This window comes from Grampus griseus (genome assembly GCF_964374135.1).
Source record: "Grampus griseus genome assembly, chromosome: 1".
In the NCBI taxonomy this organism is placed as follows: domain Eukaryota; kingdom Metazoa; phylum Chordata; class Mammalia; order Artiodactyla; family Delphinidae; genus Grampus; species Grampus griseus.
This window is the reverse complement of record NC_139017.1, coordinates 72,039,030-72,059,149: the sequence shown is the minus strand read 5'-3', so window position 1 is coordinate 72,059,149 and position 20,120 is coordinate 72,039,030. Positions and strand designations below refer to the sequence as shown.

The 20,120-nt window shown below is 61.5% G+C and overlaps 1 protein-coding gene across 4 annotated transcripts; it reads left to right on the top strand.

The window, feature by feature from the left end:
• The first annotated feature begins 4,144 nt into the window (after window positions 1–4,144).
• Window positions 4,145–20,059, top strand: ZBTB7B (zinc finger and BTB domain containing 7B). Of its 4 annotated transcripts, XM_082661888.1 has the most exons (4): window positions 4,145–4,201; window positions 4,358–4,458; window positions 16,195–17,363; window positions 17,757–20,059. In XM_082661888.1, exons 3-4 carry the CDS (start codon window positions 16,201–16,203, stop codon window positions 18,220–18,222), a joined length of 1,629 nt encoding a protein of 542 aa, XP_082518014.1. In that variant the 5' UTR covers window positions 4,145–4,201; window positions 4,358–4,458; window positions 16,195–16,200; the 3' UTR covers window positions 18,223–20,059. The 4 variants fall into 4 exon arrangements, with proteins under 4 accessions (XP_082518014.1, XP_082518017.1, XP_082518015.1 ...); XM_082661891.1 differs by lacking the exon at window positions 4,358–4,458 and having other exon boundaries at window positions 4,167–4,201; XM_082661889.1 differs by lacking the exons at window positions 4,145–4,201; window positions 4,358–4,458 and adding an exon at window positions 5,471–5,556.
• Window positions 20,060–20,120: the final 61 nt, after the last annotated feature.

Genomic DNA, 20,120 nt, shown 5'->3' with positions numbered 1-20,120 from the left:
CACTGGTCTAGAAGGGAAAGTGAGATGTGGCAGCTTCCCTGCAATGTTCTCTTCCCAACTAGAGTAAGTTCAGGTTTTAAGTGTCCAAACTACTGTCTCAAGAACTCACTGGAGGGGGATGAGGGGAGCAATAAAGGAAGATGTGCAGGCACCTAGACAGGGAGGGATGGGTAAGATCTCATTTACCCTTCGGCGCCCCGGAGCCCTCTAGTGGCCACAAGGGGTAGGGGACTGGGCGGGGTAAAACAGGGAAGGAGACCAGGCAGAACTGGAAGTGACCCCCAAGTACGACAGCATGCGGAGGAGCGGCCTGATATCCAGGATTCCCAGCTGATTACGTCGAATATAAGACCGTCAGTGGTGTGCAGAAGCTGGAGGAGAGGGGTCAAGAGAAGTGGTCTGAGGAGCCATGCGCAATAAACTGGATATTATAGTAATAATCTTGGGAGGGTCCCACGTTTTCCCAGCTAAACTGAAAGACGGGCAGAAAGGGGAGTGTGGCAGTTGTTTCACTAGCTCCAGAGCGCAGACCTCCAAGGGCATACGCTCTTATTTGCGTCCCTATTTGCATCTCGTTTGCATATGAGTTATTTCCCCTTCAAAAGGCATTAGTCCTTTCTCAGTTATGCCCAGCTGAGACTGTCTACTCCAGTCTTTGCCAGCCTTGGGGGCATACCCATTCTTCTGGCCATTCTCTGACCCCTCTGACCTCCGCCCCTCAGTATCCTCAGGTCGTTCTTTCTCAACCCTTTACCTACCCCAGCTTCAAAGCAGCGACCCGGCTTCTCGAGCCGGGGGACCTGCGCCGCCTGGTGGCTGTCCGGAGGAGGCTGAGGGCAGAGGGGTTCAGTTTCGCCTTCTCTGGGACGTGGAGTTTTGGAAAATGTTCCCCCGAGCTTCCTGAGGCTAAATTTATCTCCCCCGGCCCTGGGGGGCGCAGAGATCCCGGCGACGATTAGCGCTGCGCGACACCGGGCTCCCGCCCAGAGGCCCGGAATAGGCGCCGAGTTATAAATAGTGCAGCCCGCAGGTGTGGGGGGAGTCGGCGGGAGGGGGGCAACCCTGGCAGCCACGGCTCCTTCAGGTGGGTTGGGCGGTCGCGGTGGGGGCGCCGGGGGGCGGCAGGGCTGCGGTCTGAGCGCCCCCAGCGGTTTCCTGGGCGGCGGGTTTTTCGAGGGAAGCGGAGGCAGCCGGGGGAAGGCGGAGAGCGGGGAAGAGGTGGGCGCCGAAGCTGATGCGCCGCTTCCAGCTCAGCCCCCCACATTCCAAAGCAGGCCCCTAGACCCACTCACTCAGGACCCCGCCCAGTCACAGCCTTGCCTTTCTTCCCGCCAGAAGCCCTCTCTCCTCCAGGCTCTGCAAACATCCAGCTCCTCTGCAGCTCAACTTTGGCGCACGTGGCCCGGCCTAGGCACCTGGCCCTCACCCCGAATCGCTGTCCCAACCCCAGGTGTGCAGTTCTCCCTAAAAGGGGTTAACTCCCGGCCTGGGCGTTCATCCTTCTCTTTGGTCAACCACCTCACTCTCCGGGTATTTACCCACCTCCTGCCACACAAAATTAAGGTCTAGTTGGTCGCCTGAAGACCAACTGAACGTGCGGATCTTGGACGCTCCCCGATCCCCTGGAGGGCCCTTGGAGAGCCCACACCTGCCCTCCAGTTCCCAGTTCCAGTCCAGGCCTAGTGGCGGGGCAGGGGTGGCGGCAGGCCCCAGGGGCCAGGCTGGGGTTTCGTGGGAGAGGGCGGGGCCCCCAGTCAGCGTTTCTTGGCCGACGCGGTCTCAGTGGTTTGGCGAGGTAAGGGCCCGGGAGTTGGGGGTTAGGCGGGAATTTCAAAGTCGGGGTTCCCCACTCCGACTTCTGAGCGAGGGAGCTTTGTGGACCAGAAGAGAACGTGGGAGGGGGCGTCACTGAGAAACTAACAGGAGGTTCCCGGACTCTCGAGACTCAAGTGAGGAATGGCATTCCAGCCACTGAAAAATCCAGGTGGGATCCAACAAAACGCCTGAGGCGACCCCCAGGGATGGGGGACATGGCGAGCCCGCTGTTCGCTTCTCTATACCTATGGGCTGATGCCAAGGCGCCCTCCCTTCTATTGCCTCTAGAGGCCCTGGCTCTACCCTCCCCGAGCCACTTTCCCGCCCCCCTTTTCCTCGGCCATGCCCTCTCCACCCCGAAGCAGCCCCCTCTCAATTTCACTTGTGCTTCTGGCACTGCCGTCTTGCCCCTGGCACGGCCCTTCTCCAGGCTAGCGCGACCCCGAGCTGGGGAAGGGAGGGAAAATCCCTGGCCTGGACCCCGCCGGCTTCGGGCGCTCGCGAACCAGAATCTGTCCGGCGGGGCCGAGAAGAAAACCCGGAGCAGTGACCAGCCTCGGGACCCAAGAGGGACAGGGACGATAGGAAAACCTGGAGCGGATTACCCGAGCGGGAGAGACCCATGCCTGCTACTGCTACCCCCTCCTTCCTAGAGCCCCCCTAAATCTACAGTGAGATAATGTCTGGGGTGGGGGGACTGTTTGGTTTGGCCTGGGCCCTCAGGGGCGCCTCACACTTTCCGCCCCTGGCTGGGGAGCAGGGCAGCGGCCCCGAGGCTGAGTCACGGCCGGAGGGAGAGAGAGGGAGGGACCGGGACTCCGCCCCTCCCCCTGCTCGGGGATCCCGGGTCAGTCCGGGTGAGGGCCAGGGCCCCCCTGGCGCCGCCTATTGTGGTCCAACAGGTTGAGCTGGTGTCCCGCGGAGCCACCTGCTGGAAAGGGAGGGAGGCCCTCTGCGGAGGGGGCTGGGGTTGGAGAAAGCAAGTTCGACCCGGTTCGGCCCGGCCGGCCTCGGGGAGCGGAACCTGGCCCGCCGGAGCCGGATTTGAATCAGTTTTACACTAGTGGGAGGGGCTCTTTGGGGTACGTAGCGCCGCAGGCCCAGTTGGAAGCGTCCCAAACAGGCTACCTTCCTCAGTTGGGGGGCACTGAAGTACCTATCCTGATCTCCCCCCCAAATCCACATACACATCGTAAAACACTCAGACCCCTCTCGCCTCCCAGGTCTCTGAGCGAACCCAAGTCCAGAGGTCCCTCCTTCGCGGAGACTCAGTTTCTCCACTTCGGGAACAGCGGGATGGAGGCGGGGAGCAGGAGCGTGAGCGTTCCTCCCCCTCCCCCTTCACGGACCTGGCCCCTCCCCTCCGACAATGCCAAGGCCGCATCGGGCACCGGCTGGAGCGCAGAGGCTGCTTGCCCAGGGCGCCGTTCCCTCCCCGCGAGGCGCCGTCACGCGTGGGGAGGGACGCAGTGTGCCCGCACCCTCAATTCCCCCGCCTCCAAGGGGTGGGGTGGGGCGTAGGAGCTGGAGTTGATGGCCGGGTGGCTCCCCTCCCCCTACCTCCAGGGGCCCTGACCTGATTATAGCCCCTCACGGGACCCCCTCCCTCAATCCCCTAAGTCCCCGCCTCGCCCCCATCTAGTGTATCTTTAACCTCCTCATACCCTTCCCTCCCGAGGTGCTGACCCTACGGAAGCCCCTCTTGTAGGAGTGCGAGCCCTTGATGGGGGTGCTCGGTTCCCCGGCCGCTGCGGACACTGCCCCCTCCTCTTCCCCTCCTCCAGGTTTCAGGCCAGCCCCTCGGCTCCGCCCCCTCCCTGGCCGAACGCAGGGAGGGACCCACTTGGGATGGGCGGGTGTTCAGGCCAATGGGCGGGCCGGGAGGTGGAGTGCAGGGGGCGGGACGGAGTAGCGGCGGAGGGCTGGATGGGGGTCGGGGGCGGAGCTCGAGTTAAGGTGGACTGGGAGAGATAGGGGCTAGAGAAAAAGAGAGAGAGAGAGAGAGGGAGAGAGAGACGGAGAGGGAGAGGGAGAGGAGGAGGAGGAAAGGGACCGCGGCAGGTGAAGGGAGAAAGAGAGAGAGAAGGAAAGAAGGAGGGAAAAGAGGAGGGTGGGAAAAGCTCGGAGAGCAAAGTAAGAGCTTGGAATAAGAGAGCGAAAAAGGAGGGAGGGATCCATCTGCGCCCTGCAGAGACTGGCTGGACCAAGGGGTTGAAGTTTATGTCCTTATTGGGCGGAGGGAGGGGGGCCTGGGGGGGCGGGTGAAAAACCAGGAAGTGACAGAGGGTGTTGCTAAGGGTTGGGAGGGGGAGTTTGGGGGGTGGCAGGGGGCGGGGGGAGGGATGGGGGGAAAGCAAGCAGGAGGACAGGTGAGACAGCAGGACAGGTGAGGCGGGCCCTGAGGGGGGGCGGGTGGGAGCCAGGTGAATGTACGGTTCTCGGCGGCCGAGGGGGGGGCGGGCGGCAGGAGGAGGCAGAGGGCTGCGGAGGAGGAGCCCCCCAGCAGAGAGCGGCGAGCCACTGACCGCGGCCTTCTGACCAGGACCGGAGCAGGGCCCCAAGCCCCCGGGCCTGGCGGGGGACGCGCTTCTCCCCACACCCGGAGCCTCAGCAGCTCCAGCCAGCGGACCCAAAGGCAGAGAGGTGAGTGTACCCCACTTTTGTCTCCTGGCTAGAGGTCCCCCATACTCGAGACTGCTGCAGTGTCCTTCGTCCGTCCTGTAAGTGGGACCCCCCCACATACACACACGCACGCAGACCAGATTCCCACCACTCCCCTTCCCTGTGCCTTCCCAACACTCCGGGTCTTTGGAATTGATTTTAACTGGGAGGAAAGGTAGAGAAGGAACTACAGCCGCCCCCAACCCAGGACGGAGGGTCCCCAGAAACTTTCTCTTCACTTCTGGGATCAGACAGACTGGCGGCTCCGGGATGGAGAGAGGGTGAGGCGGCGCTGAGCGCTCCCCCAGTCTCCTTCGTGACTTTAGGGGGAGACCCCCGACCCGTCCGAGTAGAGGGAATGGAAACGCTGACGGATTCTAACTAGGACAACGCTCCCCCCCCCAACTCCGCGCCCCCTGGCGCGGTGGGTTGGACCCGGGCCAGTTGCATGGGGGGTGGGGGGAGCACAGGAGGAGCCGCGGCTTGGGGGAAAGTTACCGGCTGGACTATTCGGTTTCTTGCGCTTCCAGAGTCGCGCTCTCTCGCTGGTAGTGGGACTCAGCGACAACCTCCGAGCGAATATAGAACGACCCCTCTCTCCGCCTCCCCTCAATCCCACTCTCTTCGTTCAGGCTCCAGTACCGCCGCCACCTTTTCAAAGCCAGCTCCGGCCCCCAGAGCCCAAGAGCGAGGGTGGGCGACTGGGAAGAATTCTACCTATTACCCGTCCCCCAACAGGCGCCGGCGCACCTGCCCCTACCCGGAGTGGGGGTCGCTACTGTGTTGTTGTAGAACCTACTCTGAGCGCCGCTGGTAGAGGGCTGCCATTCAAAGGGGTGGGGGGCGCTGCTTTCAATTTCCAGCTTTCTCTCTCTCCTCCCACCCCACCCCAAGTAAGAGAGCGACGTGTCCCGGCCAGAGCGAGGGGGGGCCGGGAGTGGGGGGGCGGCGTGGGCAGCGGGTTGTGCCCGGACACGTGCCTGCCCAGGCGCCCCGGCCCTGCTAGTGTTTGGAGAGAGGGCGGGTCCCCTGCCCCCCGCCCCGCACAACCCCCACGTATCAAAGGGCGGCTGAGACGTGGTGAGACCTCGGGGCGCCCTGGGGGGCGGGGGGCGGGGAGTCTGGGTCCGGAGCAGGGGAGGGGCAGAGGCGCGGGTGCTAGCTGACCCACAGGAAACGAGCGCTGCTGACCTAGTTTGGGACACCGGAAGTGGGTGCTGGGGAGAGGGGGAGACCAGCAGGCTGTCCTGGCTTCCGGGCCAGGTGGAGGGCGTTCTTGAATTGACCCCCACCCGAGTGCCTTGGAGACCCCTAGCTGCAGCTGAGAATGGGAATGAGTCAGCGCAGCTATTCCGCCTTCCCCCAACTTATTCCTGGAGGAGGGAGACAGTTTATCAAGGGGCAGGGGGAGCCAGATTGGGCGGTGAGGGGTTAAACCAGGATGGGAACTCTGTTTCCTGAGGGTGCATGTGTATAGGGGGGTGAGCCTGGATGATTATGGGGTTGCCTCCTGCTCCCCCCCCACACACCAACTGGTTTGGTCACCCCTGTACCCTCCTGGCACTGCTGGGAGAGCTGGCATGGAGTGGGCATCAGGTTGGGAGGGGACAGTGGGCATATGGAGTGTTGTGCTGGGCTGGAGAGGGACATATTTGTGACTGAGTTTGGGTAACATTTAGTGTTCCTCCTCAGTGGTGACTGGGGACAAGGGCAGGGGGCTCCCCTGGAGCAGTTGATGAAACAAGAAGAAATCTCTGTCATTGCCTCCTGTCCCTGGCCCTCGGGACCCCGGCTCCCCCAGCGTGCCTCTGTTACATGGTTGCTGTGAGCACCACACAGCCTGCTGGCACCCCCAGACACTGTCCCCTCCCTTGGGTACCACACCCCCCAACCTTAGCACAGGGGTCAAGAAGGGGTTAATACCACCCAAAGGGGGCTCTGGGGAAGAAAGAAGGCAGTGCCCACTAGGCTCAGGTGTCAAGGAGAGAGGCCTGCTCTAATGGGGTACTCTCATCACTGCTCAGCTCTGGCTGACATGGACCCCAGGGACTGGGAGACAGGTGCTGACCTCTTCCCCCTTCCCCATGGTGCCCCCTGGCACCCAGGGCCCCCAGCTCCTCCTTGGCCTAGTGCCTGCCCTGGGAGGGCGAGGCGGGCAGCGGGGGCTGGGCTAACAATGCACCATCGGGCCCTTTGTGTGCTTGCACTTGGCACCCTGGGGAAGGGTGGGGGAGGGGGCCCAGCGGGCATGGGGGGCGGAGCGCCTCTGGGGTGGGGACAGTGAAGGCTGGGGGAGAAAAGCAGAGAATGAAAGCAGGTGGGGAGGAAAGGGAAGTAGGTCAGATAGGGTGCTGGCCCCTCATTCCAAGTCAAGGCCTAGAGAACCAGCCCCTGATCCTATGGCTGCCCAGATGGCATCATGCTGCCTGAGGCACAGCCTAGTACTGGGCATTTGGGGTCAGAAGCCACTGCCCAGGGGACTGGTCAGATGGAGGAGGCCTGGCCTGGTACTGCCCCCTTCTTGGTGGCTAAGAGACCCAGTTCTGGCCTAAGGCCGAGGTCCCAAGACGGGTAGTGAATGGGCTCCAGGCAGGGCACTGCCCTCTGATAGAAGCCTCTGGGCCTGCTTCAGGGCTTCCTGCCTCCAGCCTGCTTGGTTCCCTGACCTTCCGAGAGTTAAGACTGCCCTGCCACCAGGCCTTGGGGCCTATGCCTGTTTTGGCCTAGGACTGAAGAGGAGGGTGGGGGAGGAAGGTGGGGAAAAGCAGACGGATAGGACCCTGGCATGGGGTGTGCCTGCCCTGGCCTCTTCCCCCTCCTTCTGCTGAGTAAACTCGTGAGTAAACTTGACGTTTTGCCCGGACAGTTTGAAGTTGCCTCGCCGCCCCCCCCTCCACCAGTCCTGCCAACACACAGGCGGCCAGGCGCCAAGGCGGGCCTGGGGGACTGGGGGGAAGGGGTAAGAGCTACTGTTGCCCACCATCAAAGGCCTTGGAGAGGCAAGAATGACCCACCACCCAGCCAGACCCAGGTCTTGGCAAGAGTCTTGGCTGGGGCCTATAAGCATCTGTTCCAGAACCTTGGGGAGCCCAGGGAAAGTGGCCTGGAAGCAGAGCCTCTGCCCACTTCTGACCTCCACCCCCACTAAGAAAAGGCACCCAGCTGCCATCTGGTCCCCTGAGTTGCCACCGTTAATGTTCACAGGCTGCCTGGCACAAGGGGAAAAGCTACCTTTAGCAAATTCCACAGGGACACTGGAAAGGGCTGCCTTCTTCATTCTGTCCCACAGCCTGGGATGGGTGGGAGGCTGGTGGCCTTCCTTGGCATCTTAGCCCTCTCTTCACTGAGGCCTCCCAGTTGCTATGGCCTCAGCCCTAGAGGATGGCATCCTCATTTGCCAGCACAATTCCTTGACCTCACACCTGGGCCTAACCCCATACATGTCTCCTTCCACCATACCCATCAGGCCTGGCCCTAACCTCCCCCAACCCCTTCCTCTTCCTGCTAGCATCCTAGAACCTAGTCAGCTTTCAGAGCTCTCCAGCCAGCAGATACCCGTGCCAGATCCGGGAGTTGGGGTGCCCTGGACAAAAGAGGGCTGGTGGCAGGCAAATGGAGCCAGTGACCCCCGCAAACACACCAGTCTACTGTGACTTGACATCACTAATTCCTCTTATGCCTCCCCAGACCACCAGAATGGTGCCGAGGCCCAGCAGGGGGAAATGCCTTCCCAGTCCTTGCTGAGCCTCGGAGTGGGGCTCCACCAGGCCCTTGCTTTCGACCTCATGTCTCTGGCTTCAGTTTCCTTCCTGTTTCCACCACTCCCCCCAACTCCTCCCCACCCATATGCCCCTTTCAACAGACATCCTCTCCTCCTTCCTTCCTCCTTTCCTCCCCCTTTGCCTGGGAGGGGGTCCTCTCCCCCCACCATGGACCTCCTGCCTTGTACCTCTTCTAAACACAGTCCCCTTGGAGATTCATAACCAAGTCCTCTGCTCTGCCCTCCCCACCCCATCAGCAAGGCTCTGGGGAAGAGGAGAGCACTGGGCTTCTCAAGGGAACTACAGCTCCCAAGGTACATGCAAAGCAATTGTGGTGCATACTGGGAGTTGTAGTCCTCCTTGATCTCTCAGTTTGGTTAAGTCTGGAAATTTTTCTGGATGGGGCTAAAAGCGGACTGGGATGATTTGGAATGTGGGGACCCTCTGCATCCCCCCACCTTGTCCTCACCATCTTGTTCCCACATGACACCATGTACCCATGATTGACGTCCATCCCCCCTGCTGAGACATGCTACCCATTCTCACCTGAGGGCCCCACCCAAGAGATGCCCACACCCTGCCCTGCTGCCCCTGGCACGGGTGAAACGGAGAGGCCCCATGAACTCCCTCCCTGCCCCCTGCCCCCTAGGCTGGTTCCCTCCCTTTATGGGGATCAAAGGGCAGAGAGCAGCCCCGCCCCACTCCCTCACAGGCTGCAGGCACTAGGGCACTCAGGAATATCAGGGACTTTGGTGCCCAAGCAAATGCTTGGGCAGGGGGAATGCCGGGAGGCTGGCGCCTGGTGGCAGGGAGAGACACTGGCCCCCACCTTGGGGAGTAGAGCCTTCAATAACTGCTCATCAAGCTGGCCATAGCCCCCTGGGCTCTCTTTGTGTAGGCCCTAACCCGTGCGCTGCCTCTTGAGGAGATGGCTTGAGAACAGGGTCTTGTGCCTTATCTGTAGGACCTAAGGGCCTGGGCCCGCCTAGCTGGCACCAAGGCACAGGGGTGACCCTCCCCCACCCGAGGCCCACAGTTGGCATGGGGCGCTGGGAGCCAGGGGGGTAGGAGGGAGAGGAGGGCAGGACTGCCAGCATCCTGGTGGGTAGGTGCCAACCGGGCCGGGAGCTGGTAAGGGGCAGCAGGCCAGCGGCATTGAGCCAGCAGCTGTTGGGGGGAAAGGGGAGGGGATATTTTAGGGGGCATTTCTGTGGTGCCCCCTCCCAGCCCAGTAGGACTTGGGATGGCCTAGTGTCTGGGGGACCTAGGGCACGCCTCGTTCCAGGAATAAGAGACCCCAGAAGCTGTTTAAGTGGAACTTTGTGGCCCACCCATCTCTGGGCTCAGAGCCCTCCTGAGTTACCCCTCAGGCCCAGGCGGGTCCCACCCAACCAGCCAGGGTGGCAGCAGCTTACGCAAGGGGTGGGGCTAGCCGCTTCCCAGCAGATGCCCCCTCCCGGCTCCTTCCTCTTTCGGTGCCCACAGCTCCCCCCATCTGTCCACCCCCCTCAGGCCAGCTCTGTCCCCCTGATCCTCCTGGCCATTGGGGGCTGGCACAAGTGCTGCCCCCTGGCCTGGTTGGCAGGGGCTGGTGCCCGGGCAAGGAACTGTGGTATGTGAGTGGGTTTGGGGTGAGGCATGGGGAGGGCGGGGTGCTGCCTTGCCCAGCCCCTGAGGGCCCCAGCCCAGTACAGAGTGGGGAGAATTCGGCCAGCTCCCAGGGGTGCTGAGGGACATACTGGGGTCTGGAGGGCCTCCCTGTGTTCCCCTATTATACCATATGCCCTGAGGGGCTGGGACCTAGGCACCTGTCACCCCTGGCACTGCCTGTCCAGGGTTCCCCTCCTCCCGCTTCTGGCCACTGCTGCCTCCTGTCCCCTCCCCTCCCTTCCCTTCTTCCTTCTCCTGGTCCCACCTCCAGCAGCCTCTCCCATTGCTCCTCCTCACCTCTGTCCTCCTGGACTGTCCCAGCTCCTACCTTTCCTACTGCTCACCTTTTTCCCCTTTTAGGACTGAGAGAGGACGGGCCAGGGTGGATACAGCTGGGGCTTCGGGCACCACAGGCAGAGACTCTAGGCCCTCTCCCACGCTGCCAGGCCTCTGGTAACCCCTCCCTCCATCTGGGGGGAGGGGGGACAGCACCCAGAGAGTTAAGGCTGTAGGGGGGAGGGGCTGGGCCAAGTCGTGGGCGGCCCCTTTGAAGGAGGGAGCTGGAGCGGGGAACAGCCACCCTACCTCCCCCCCAGCCCGGCCCTCCCCCACCCCTCCCAACCTGCTCCCCCCAGGGGCCAAGAGGAGTTGCCGGCAAGGCCCCTCAGCGTTCAGGTGAGTAGGCCACACTCTGGCTTGGGAGATCAGGCCCCAGGGGAGGCTTGGAGGCCTAGAATTGGCCAAGGGTCAGAGAGGGACTGAAAAACAGGCTAGGAAGAGGGTGTCTGAACTTCACAGGGGGCAGTTTAGGAACTGAGGGGCTGAGGAGCTGGAGCGTGGGGAAGCTTCTGTGTCTGGGGGACCCAGGAGGACAGGAGAGCAGAAGAAGGGGCCTACGGGAGCCGAGGGGTTGCTGGGCCAGGACAGGAGGTTGGACAGGCTGGCAGGGAGCCGGGCTCCGGGGATCGGGCCGGGGTGTCCTCTGGGGCTGGGGGGCTCAGGTTTCTGCTGGCGGCTTGGCGGGTGTGGGGTTACCAGCCGGCTCGGTTACCCAGCCGGAGACGCTAGACTGGGGGGAGGGGGTGGGCACAGGGCAGACCCTGGCACCCTGTGTGGTCTCCTCAGGCCCTAAGGGTATCTGGCACTGCTCCGGCAGACCCCCGCTGGGAACCCTGATGACCAGGGTCTGTCCAAGTGCACAGTTGCCTGGCCTAGGGTGGGCAGCCTCTGGGGAAAGTCCAGCAGCTCCAGGGCTGGAAATTCTGACGGGCAGAGAGGCCTAGGCTATCCCCCTCACCCCACCCGACATCCGCTCTCACTGTACCACCCCCTCCCATCTTCCCCAACTGTCCCCCAAATTTTGGCCCTGTGCTTCATCCAAAATGGGGCCGTGGGTACCTTACATGTGACCATCTCATGGCAAGACCAGGCCTTGGAGGGCAGGCCTGGCATCTTGATTTAATTCCTCTGCCCCTCTCCACACTGCGCCTGCCTGGGGAGAAGAGAAGGGATGCTCAGAGCAAGATGAAATGGAGGAAGTGAGGAGGCTTGAGCGATAGAACCAAAAGGGAAAAGAAAGGAGAGGTAGGGATGATTCCTCAGAGGCCTACGGACATAGACGCGGTAGAGAGGAAGCGGGAGCCTCGCAAGGGCTGAAGGAAGGAAAGCAAAGGATGAGTCGCGGGGAGGGGAGACAAGGGTCCGAGAAGGCGGTAAGGGGACAGGAAGAGGCCAAGAAAAGGGGCCAAGAGTGGAGAGGGCCTCGTTCCCAAAGGACAAGAGGGGAAGGCTGGGGAAGACGGAGTTGCCCCCATTCCTTCCTCCGCCATCTTTTATCTCCCTCAGATTTACCCTGATGCGGCCTGAGCGGCTGTGGACTAGGGCAGTTGTCATGGAAAGAAAATGTGGGGGGACACTGAGGTCTCCCTCCTGTCAGGAGCTGAAGCACCAGGAATTGGGGATTTTGAGGGAGGAGAGGCTTAACCCCCACGGCACCGGGAAGCAGCCAACTCCCCTTGCCTCCTTCCCCCTTCGTGGCTTGCGGTCTCTCTTCCCCGCCTCGGCCCCCAGGAAGTGTGAGTGCTGGGGGTGGTGAGGTTAGGAGGGGGAAGCGGCCTATGGGGGATGGGGAAGGCATGTACTAGCTTGGAGGGGCTGGGGTGGAGAGGGAAGGGCTCCATAAATGCCTAGGGCATCCCTGGGCCAAGGGCCTCTCCTTCAAAGCCATTCCAATCCTCAAGGGGATTCACCTCAACCCCTCACCCTGACTTCCCAACTGGGCAGGCCAGATGGCTTCAGCCCCTGGGCCTCAGAGACCCTAAGAAGGGGTGAGAGAAGCTGGGGAACTAGGATTCCTGGGTCCCTGAGGACTTTGGACTGGCTGTCCTATTTCCCCACCCCCCTGGTCCAGCCACAGGCCAAAGCCCTGGCTTCGTGCAAACTTAGCTCCAAAAAAACAGGAAGAGAACCTGAGGCTGGAGTTGGGGTGGGGGTTGGAGGGGGGCAGAAAGGAGAAAGAAGTAAGGGGGAAGGGTGGCCGGCTAAGGTGGGAAGAGTGCCAGGCCTCTCCATCACCCTGGCAGGAGGTGTCACAGCCTGGTCCTCAACCTCCCCCACCCCACGTTGCTACACCTGGAGAGGACTGGCCAGGTCCCTCTCAGGCTCTCCGGCAGAGCCCAGAGGTGGGGGCCTCCAGGCTTGGGGAGGGGTGGCTCTGTGTGCCTGTGTCTCAGGCCCATATCTATTTTCTCCGCCGCTAATCCTGTTTCCGCCTGCTGCCCCCCACACTAAGCCTTACTCCCCTAATCCCCAGGGTGTGGGGAAGGGGGGCCAGCTTTATTCAGCTGCCCCGTTCAGGGCCTCATATCCCAGCTCTTCAGCTGGCTCGAGCCGGTGGTGTTGGCCCTGGTGCCCCCAGCCCTGCACTGGACACTGCCGGAGGTCAGCACCTGGAAAGAGTTCCAGCCTCCTTTTCCTTCCCATGCCAGGGCCAGTGCCCTCTACCTTATGGTTTCTTGGTGGTGGACACACCTTGGCAGGTGCCCTTGGGCACTGAGGGGTAGGTGATAGGGGCTCCCCCCTTTGCCCCCTCCCACCTTTCTAACCCCAAAGTCTTCCCCCCACCAAAGATGGGGCAAGCTTGACTCAGGGCCCAGTTTCAAGAGAGCTGCCCACCGGCTTGGCCGGTCTAGCAGGCCTGACAGTGAGGGGAGCCTGGGGGGTGGCGGGAAAGTGGGGAGAGATGGGGTGGGGCCCCCAGTTCTTCCCCCTACCAGGCAAACAGACCAAACAGACCTTGCCTGGCTCCCTGGCACAGCTGCCCCCCCAGCCACCACACACGCCCATGCCCACAAGGTCTTAGCAAGAGGGGGCATGCCAGGCTGGGTGGGGACACTTATGGGCGTCGGGGGGCTGGGCCCTCTGGGATACAGAGGTGGGAAGGGTGCCCAAGGTGGGGTGGGCATCCTGGCACCAGTGCCCCACCCTGGAAGAAAGAAGGGGGAAGCCTCCACCCCAGCAGCCCCTCCCAGATGATGGGGCTAGGAGTATCCCCTTGGCCTGGTTGGCATCAGCCTAGTTCCAGGTGGCACCTAAGTTAGCATGGGTGCCAGAGCCCTGGGTAAGGGCTAGGGGAGTTTCCCAGAAGCTAGAGAACCATGTGAACACCTCCCCTTCCCACGTGTGTCCTCTGCCTCTCCCTTCCTTCATTGGTACCTCGTGGCCACAGGGTTAGGCCCAAGGGGTTAAACACCCACCCCTGCCCGAGCCAGGCCTGAGTGAGTTGCATCGTGAACCAGCCAGAGCCTGTGACCTGACAGCGGGGTCAGCCAATCAGCGCACCCGCCACACCAAGTTGCCTCGGAGACGGCCCTGGGGTGGGAGAAGGGAGGCGGGCTTAACAGCGGGAATGGGTGGGGTGTGGAGGGAAGGAGGGAGAGGGATGGGGTTAGCCACGTGCCTGCGGGTGCCCAGCCCCGGGCCAATGGACATCGAGGACAGCCCCACCCATCCCCCTCAGGAGGGACAGGATTTGCTTGGGCCCAGGAGGGAGCCCATTGCTGCTTGAGTGGCCACTGCTGCTGCCCACCCGATTTTGTTTGTTTCTAAGTCCTGGGGCCATTTGCCTCTTGTACTATTTGTAAAGTACAGGTAGGGGAACCAAAGGAAACTGGGAGTGCTCCCAGACTGCTTGGCCCCTAGGGAGAGAAGTGATCTGGGGACTTAAGGTGGGAAGGGGTGGGCTGTCTAAGGGTGTCTGGCTGTGGCTTATGAGCCACATGGGTGCTGCTCACTCATGGCTTCCGCGCAGGCGTTCTGGTGCTGGGACAGGGAGGCAGGCAGAAACAATGCAGTTCTTGTGTCCTCAAGAGGAAACCTGTAGCCCTTGACTCCTCCAACCCCCCCTCCCAAAATCTTCCCCATCAATGGCCAACACTGAGCAGCTGTTGGGAGTGGCAGAGAAGACACTGACAAAATGTCAGTGGGACTTGCCCTAAGGATCATCTAGGTCAGTCTTTAATTTTACAGATGAGGAAACAGGTCTCCTCAGGAAAGGAAGTGACTGGTCCAAGGTCATGTAGCTAGTAGTAACCTGACTTCCTGGGGTGATTTGAGGGAGGGAGACAGACTTGTTTCCCAGCAGACACCACCTGTGTAGTGGAATCTGCCTCTAGGTGAGGCCTTGTTTCTCCTTGCCAAGGCCAGAATATTTATTGAGCCCCTACTGTGTGTGTTAAGGCATTGTGCCACCCACGGTCTCATTTAACCTTCACCACAGCCCTAGGAGTCAGGTGGAATGATCCCATATTAGAGATGAGGAAAGAGGTCCAGAGATTAAATCACTTGTTTAAGGTCACAGAGCTAATCAGCCGCAGACGGAGGATTCAAACTCAAGCCTGGATGACTCCCGAGCCCAGCTCTTTCCAGGCCCCAACTCTGTCTCCAGTTGCTCCAGACCCACCAAATGTCAGGGCTGAAGGGCTGAGCCCATGGGGCATCCATTCCCAGCCCCTCCTTGTACAGTGAGGAAATTGAAGCACAGAGAGAAATGACTTGCCCAAGGTCATTCAGCAAGATAGCAGCAGAATACTTATAAAGATGTTTAAAAATAATAATAAATAAATATTAATGGTATGGTTAAAAAAAAGATAGTAGCAGAGCCAGGACTTAAAGCAGATCTCCCCACTTCCAGGCCAGACTCCCTCTACTACCCCTCCCCTCCCCTCCACCAGCCTCGGGATTGCTGGCAGCTCTGCACCTTCTGTGGCTCTGCCTTGGAGGGGAAAGCATAGAGGGTGAAAGATGGTCCTCTGGAGAGGGGGGACTCTCCTGACTGGATGGGAATGGGGAGGGAGAGGTGGTGGTGGTAGCCCAGTGGGGGAGGGGTGGGACTGGAACTTGGCCTATTGGCAGTGGGAGAGGGGGCGGGGACGATGCTTATCGGTGCGGGGCAGGAAGCACCCGCGCCAGCCAGCGACACCCCAGCAAAGGGTGGCTGCTCCTTGGCCCCATGGGGGAGGGGAGGATGTGGGGGGAGGGATGCTGGGAGCTGTGTTTCCCTTTTGGCCTCTAGAAGGGGGGATCTAGAAGGGGAGATGAACTTTTAGTGGGTGGGGAAGGAGGAGGAGGAGGGTGCTGGGAAGCCACCTCTCAGGTTTGCATAGTGTTTTACTGTACACCAAATGCTTTAGGGAGATAACATAAGTTAAAGCACCTGACCTTGCCTTGAACAGTCCTTGGCGCAATGTGAATCTGAACTCTCTCATTGGCCTCTCTCTGGGCTGAGAGGAGGTTCCATCACAAAGACTGTTACCCCACTTTTCAGATGACTGAGGCTGGCTGCCAGAGCCACCCAGAGTCCTTCAGCCAACTCTTCATGAAGCCTGAACCAGAACCCAGGCATCCTTTCTCCCAGTCCAGTGCTTCTTCCAAAGGGATGGGGAATGGGGCAGACCCGTGAAGCAGACGGGTCTCTAGGAAAGGCCAGAAAGGCAGGGCTCCTGCTCTCACAGAGGCAGAACAGTGCACAGTGCTTAGGAACACGGACTCTGGGCCCATCGCCTGGCTTTGAACCTCTTCTGCACTTAACATAGAAAGTTGCTTCACCTGTCTGCACCTCAGGTTCCTGTCTGTGAAATGAATGATAACTGTTACTTTAGAAGGTTGTGGAAGATGAAGTGGGTGTAAAGTACTTAGAAGACCGTCTAAGTAGTCTGCAGTCACCTGGCCAACGTTGGTATATATCCCTTCCCTGGACCACCTTGCAGGGCTGAGCGCTCTTAACCTCCCTCTCTACTTGACTCTGCAGGAGAAGATGGGGAGCCCCGAGGACGACCTGATCGGGATTCCATTCCCAGACCACAGCAGTGAGCTCCTGAGCTGCCTCAATGAGCAGCGCCAGCTGGGCCACCTATGTGACCTCACCATCCGGACACAGGGCCTTGAATACCGCACCCACCGGGCTGTGCTGGCTGCCTGCAGCCACTACTTCAAGAAGCTCTTCACGGAGGGCGGTGGCGGGGCGGTCCTGAGCGCTGGGGGCGGCGGGGTGGCTGCCGGGGGAGCAGGGGCCGGCGTGTGTGAGCTGGACTTTGTGGGGCCGGAGGCACTGGGTGCCCTGCTCGAGTTTGCCTATACAGCCACACTGACCACCAGCAGCGCCAACATGCCGGCAGTGCTCCAGGCTGCGCGGCTGCTGGAGATCCCGTGTGTCATCGCTGCCTGCATGGAGATTCTGCAGGGGAGCGGACTAGAAGCTCCCAGCCCTGACGAGGACGACTGTGAGCGAGCTCGCCAGTACCTGGAGGCCTTCGCCACAGCCACAGCTTCAGCCTCGGGAGTTCCCAACGGTGAAGACAGCCCTCCACAGGTGCCCCTCCCACCGCCGCTGCCGCCGCCCCCTCGGCCTGTCGCCCGCCGCAGCCGCAAGCCACGAAAAGCTTTCCTGCAGACCAAGGGGGCCCGGGCAAACCACCTAGTGCCTGAAGTGCCCACAGTGCCCACCCATCCCTTGACCTACGAGGAGGAGGAGGAGGCGGCAGGCAGAGTGGGCAGCAGCGGGGGCAGTAGGCTGGGGGACAGCTACAGCCCTCCCACAGGGACTGCCTCACCCCGTGAGGGGCCCCTGAGCTATGAGGCCTATGAGGGTGAGGAAGAAGAGGAGGAGCTGGCATATCCCCCGGCCTATGGGCTGGCGCAGGGTGGCGGGCCCCCGCTGTCCCCAGAGGAGCTGGGCTCAGATGAGGATGCCATCGATCCTGACCTGATGGCCTACCTGAGTTCCCTACACCAGGACACCCTGGCACCAGGCCTAGATGGCCAGGACAAGCTAGTGCGCAAACGCCGCTCCCAGATGCCCCAGGAGTGCCCGGTCTGCCACAAGATTATCCACGGGGCTGGCAAACTGCCACGCCACATGAGGACCCATACTGGTGAGAAGCCCTTCGCCTGTGAAGTCTGCGGTGTCCGTTTCACCCGGTGAGCACCAGCGGGGAAGGGGTGCAGCAGGGGCCATGTCGAGGCGGGGGGTGAGGAAGGGATTATGAGACCCGAGGTATGGAGGCAGGTGATCCTGGAGGGACTGGGGTGGTGATGCCCAGGGTGAGGAGAGAGACCAGATTAGGGAGACCAGGAGAAAGAAAGTCAAGGGAGGTAGGTCTGGGGCATGAAAGATGTGGCTGTGCTGGAGGCAGAGTGGGTGGTGGCCGGGCCCAGTTAAGCTGCAGGCACGTCAGCAAGGGTCTCCTGGGGCAGTCATAGGGAAACGAATGGTGGGGGATGGGAGTGGGACGAGGCCTGGGAACCCGGCCAGGATGACCCAGGGATCGCATCCTGAACCATTTCCTTGCCCCTCCCCCTTGCCTGTGCCAGGAATGACAAGCTGAAGATCCACATGAGGAAGCACACAGGAGAGCGCCCCTACTCATGCTCGCACTGCCCAGCCCGCTTCCTGCACAGCTATGACCTCAAGAACCACATGCACCTGCACACAGGGGACCGGCCCTATGAGTGCCACCTGTGCCACAAGGCTTTCGCCAAGGAGGACCACTTGCAGCGCCACCTCAAAGGCCAGAACTGCCTGGAGGTGCGCACCCGGCGGCGCCGCAAGGACGATGCGCCCCCTCACTACCCCCCGCCCTCTGCCGCCACCCCGACCCCTGCTGGCCTCGACCTCTCCAATGGCCACTTGGACAACTTCCGACTCTCTCTGGCTCGATTCTGGGAGGAGCCAGCCCCTACTGGGCCCCCAGTCTCCACCCCGGGGCCCCCTGATGACGATGAGGAGGAGGGGGCACCCACCACACCTCAGGCTGAAGGTGCCATGGAGTCCTCTTAAAGAGGGACGAGTGGCCGAGCTGGAGCAGCACGGGGCCGGGACGCCCATGCTGAGCAGCGGGAGTGTGCAGCAGAGACGGCGCTGGGGTCCGGGCACTGAGCCTCCCTGGCATCGGAAATTGGGCCCTTCCCTCAGAGCTCTCATTCCAGTTCCAAGCTGAGAAGGTTTTGGGGCAGAGGCTCCCCAGATTGGGGTGCTCTCCCAAGGAGTGATACATACGATATCATGTATATATTTACAGCTCCATTGTAAAGGTGGGGTCCCTGTCCCCAGCTGCTCCTGGGGAGTAGAAGCAATAATGTATTTCTGATTTGTGGGGTCCCTCTTCGGCTATGCGGGTTTCTAGGGGGTGGGGGGCTTGGGACCAAAGCCTTGCCCTGCCCCCATGCCCCTTGGGGTTTTGGCTGTGTAAGGGGGTGAAGGACTGCCCCTCCCTTTCGAGACCCCTCCTTCCTGGTTTCTGTTCCCTTTTCCTGGCAGTGAATTATGCAAAGGGGGGCGGCAAAGGAAGGGTAAGTGGGGGAAAGCAAGGTAGAAGCTTGAAAGACTGGGGGACTGGGCCTGTAAGGAAGGAGCCATCCTAGTCCCCCTCCGCCCTGCTCCCAGCGCTGAGTCATGGGGTCCTGGAGAAGGGGGCGGGGTGGCCTGATTGGTTCGCCCGCCCCTGGGGGCAGCGGGAGGGGCCCCGCCCAACTACGGGAGCTGCTGCTGGTTCTCCTCCCCTCCCCTCCCCTCCCGAGTCGCTGGGCAGGGAATGTCTTGTTCCCGCCGCTCCCTCCCCGGGGCCAGAGGGCAGGGCGGGCCGGGCGGTGGCCTACCCTCTTCTCCTCCTCCCCGCCCAGGTGCAAGCCGGAGCCGCCGACACTGCTGCCGCCCCTGACTCACGCCGCCCCCGGGCTGGCGCGGTGCAGGGTGTGGGACAGAGTGAGGGGTTGGGGGCAGCCTTGCGGAGAACGGGCGAGCCGGCGCCATCTGGCGGCCGTGCCCTGCGCGGGCGAGCGCCCCTGGCGGCCACTTCCAGCGAGCCGTCTTCTCTCAACCTCCACCACCCCAGCTGGTGAGCGGCGCCCCCTTGCCAAGGCCGGGGCAAATAGCTTCTTGCTTGGCCGCAAGGAAGGTGGGCTGCGGACCTGTGGGAAAGGGATCCTTTCCCCAGACCCTTGCCAGCCGGGCTTCCTTTTGGGTCGGGGAGAGTAATCCCCTCACTCTACCCTTAGGATTGAATCCACCCCTGGTCTGTACATAGCCTTTTCTGTTGGTCTTGTTGAAATCTAGTTTCAGATTTTTAACTACCCAATTCTGCTGGGGGTGGGGGTATCTCCTCCCCACCTTCCTCGCTGGGTGCTGGACCCCATTCTGCCTGGGCTCTGCCTTGCACTATTTCCCCTCCCTGGCCTGGCGGCTCTTCCCCTTCCTTAAACGGGGCAGGTTCAGGGGCCCGGTGCTCTCCCTCCCCCCCCCACGCACCCCCATGCCCATTTGCACAGCTGCCCAGGTACCCCCAATAGTGGGGGGGGTCACAGGGAGGGGGTAGCGGGACCAGTCCTTGTATCTATTTAAAAAGTGATGATGTAATATATTGGGGTAGGGGGAGGTCGGGTTGCCCTGGGCCTCATCTTAGCATTTCAGGTGATGGGAGAGCCCAGGGCTGAGGAGACCTGGGGCCTAGCCCCAGGGAGTGAGGACAATGTGGCCTCCCCCCTCCCCCCTTGCGGCTTCTCCACTCAGTGCCTTACGGGGTGGGGGGGAGGCAATCCCCCCTCTCCTGTTCCCCTCCCCTTGCCCTGCCCCCCACCTTGGGTGTAAGTGACAGGAAGAAATAATAATTTAAGATTCACACTTGTGTCCACCTTTGGTTTCTTTATTTTGGAGATAGGTGGGAGGGTTGGGGAGGAGAG